Genomic DNA, 2500 nt, shown 5'->3' on the forward strand with positions numbered 1-2500 from the left:
TATGAGTTGGGGGCGGGGTTTATAATACACTGTGTACGAGTCGGGGGCGGGGTTTATAATACACTGTGTACGAGTCGGGGGCGGGGTTTATAATACACTGTGTACGAGCCGGGGGCGGGGTTTATAATACACTGTGTACGAGCCGGGGGCGGGGTTTATAATACACTGTGGGCGTGTGTATGAGTTGGGGGCGGGGTTTATAATACACTGTGTACGAGTCGGGGGCGGGGTTTATAATACACTGTGTACGAGTCGGGGGCGGGGTTTATAATACACTGTGTACGAGCCGGGGGCGGGGTTTATAATACACTGTGTACGAGTCGGGGGCGGGGTTTATAATACACTGTGTACGAGTCGGGGGCGGGGTTTATAATACACTGTGTACGAGCCGGGGGCGGGGTTTATAATACACTGCGTACGTGCCGGGGGCGGGGTTTATAATACACTGCGTACGAGCCGGGGGCGGGGTTTACAATACACTGTGTACGAGCCGGGGGCGGGGTTTACAATACACTGTGTACGAGTCGGGGGCGGGGTTTATAATACACTGTGTACGAGCCGGGGGCGGGGTTTATAATACACTGTGGGCGTGTGTATGAGTTGGGGGCGGGGTTTATAATACACTGCGTACGAGCCGGGGGCGGGGTTTATAATACACTGTGGGCGTGTGTATGAGTTGGGGGCGGGGGTTTATAATACACTGCGTACGAGCCGGGGGCGGGGTTTATAATACACTGCGTACGAGCCGGGGGCGGGGTTTATAATACACTGCGTACGAGTCGGGGGCGGGGTTTATAATACACTGCGTACGAGCCGGGGGCGGGGTTTATAATACACTGCGTACGAGTCGGGGGCGGGGTTTATAATACACTGTGTACGAGCCGGGGGCGGGGTTTATAATACACTGTGGGCGTGTGTATGAGTTGGGGGCGGGGTTTATAATACACTGTGGGCGTGTGTATGAGTTGGGGGCGGGGTTTATAATACACTGTGGGCGTGTGTATGAGTTGGGGGCGGGGTTTATAATACACTGTGGGCGTGTGTATGAGTTGGGGGCGGGGTTTATAATACACTGTGGGCGTGTGTATGAGTTGGGGGCGGGGTTTATAATACACTGTGGGCGTGTGTATGAGTTGGGGGCGGGGTTTATAATACACTGTGGGCGTGTGTATGAGTTGGGGGCGGGGTTTATAATACACTTACTGATGGTCTTTTCCTCTTAAATGCGGCGAGTTTGATTTTGAGCGGTGCCACTTTCTTCGCTTTAGATTTCTTATCCTGTGGTTTGGGCTTCGTCTTTCTGCGAGCATTCGGACCTAAACACACACACACACACACACACACATACACACATACACACACATACACACACACACACACACACACATAGTGTGAGCAAACATATTAACAATTATATATCTGTCCATGCATCTTTAATTATTAAAATAATCATCTGTCCCACTATTACTGATTTATCCCTTCATCCCTCTCTCTCTCCCTCTCTCTCTCCCCCCACTCTCTCTCCCTCTCTCCCTCTCCCCCCCCCCCCCACTCTCTCTCTCTTTCTCTCTCTCTCTCTCACCTTTGCCCTCTTTGGTCTTGGCTTTGCGTAGCGGTGGTGCAGCAGACGCTGGTTGTGTTGTGGTTGTTGCTGTTACAGACGATGTTGTAGCTGTCGTTGCTATGGAAGCGGCCCCAGGACCTGTTAGCTCCACCCCTCTAGGTGTGGTCACGGTGTCGACAGTCAGAGGGGCGGAGCCAGCGTTCGCAGATCCCCTGATGGGGTTATTGGTGCTGAACTCGCGCCACTTGGCTCCCAGAACCATCATCATCTTTGACACGGCGATTTTTGGGTTCCGTGCTGCAATCAGAGGCCTGAGAGAAAGAGACAAAGCCTGTTAGTATCACTCCATCTCTCTGTTTATTCCTCCATCTCTCGCTCTCCATCATTCCTCCCCCGATTTGGAGCGAGGTCTGAAAGCAGGGCGTGGCTCTCGACAAACGGAAAAGTGACGCACCTGATCATCTGACTGAAGGCTTTGTAGTTGGTGAGTGTGTGATAGTCCTCCTGCGTGAAGGTGTAGTCGATGTCCTTCATCCCCCACTCCGCCAGGAGCTGGGACGAAGACTTCGGCCCCTGGACACACACACGCGCGCACACACACACACACGCGCGCACACACACACACACGCGCGCGCACACACACACACGCGCGCGCACACACACACACACACACACACGCGCGCGCGCGCGCGCACACGCGCACACACGCACACGCGCACACACAGAGAAATGAAAGATAGATAAAAGAATTAACAGAAAAAGGAGTGAAAAAAAGAACGGTCCTGATGAAGCCAGACAGCTTCTACTTATAAATACAGTTCTCGGTATTAGTGTTTTTATCCATCCTCATCACTCCATCCCTCAATACTTCTGCCATCCCTTCTTCCCACCTTCATCTAAACATCTGAGGATTTCATCCGTTCTCTCATCCCTGGC

The 2500-nt window shown here is 52.7% G+C and overlaps 1 protein-coding gene across 1 annotated transcript in view; it reads right to left on the bottom strand.

The window, feature by feature from the left end:
* Window positions 1-2500, bottom strand: part of LOC128317915 (chromodomain-helicase-DNA-binding protein 4-like) — a gene marked incomplete at its 3' end in the record, with an annotated part of 8065 nt that overhangs the window by 3645 nt on the left and 1920 nt on the right. The window contains exons 5-7 of the mRNA XM_053231923.1: window positions 2019-2137; window positions 1583-1875; window positions 1204-1316 (exon numbers count right to left, since the gene is read on the bottom strand). Coding sequence (XP_053087898.1) covers window positions 1204-1316; window positions 1583-1875; window positions 2019-2137 — 525 coding nt within the window. The remainder of the gene's footprint in view (window positions 1-1203; window positions 1317-1582; window positions 1876-2018; window positions 2138-2500) is intronic.

This window comes from Pangasianodon hypophthalmus, unplaced genomic scaffold, assembly GCF_027358585.1.
Source record: "Pangasianodon hypophthalmus isolate fPanHyp1 unplaced genomic scaffold, fPanHyp1.pri scaffold_109_ctg1, whole genome shotgun sequence".
In the NCBI taxonomy this organism is placed as follows: Eukaryota; Metazoa; Chordata; class Actinopteri; order Siluriformes; family Pangasiidae; genus Pangasianodon; species Pangasianodon hypophthalmus.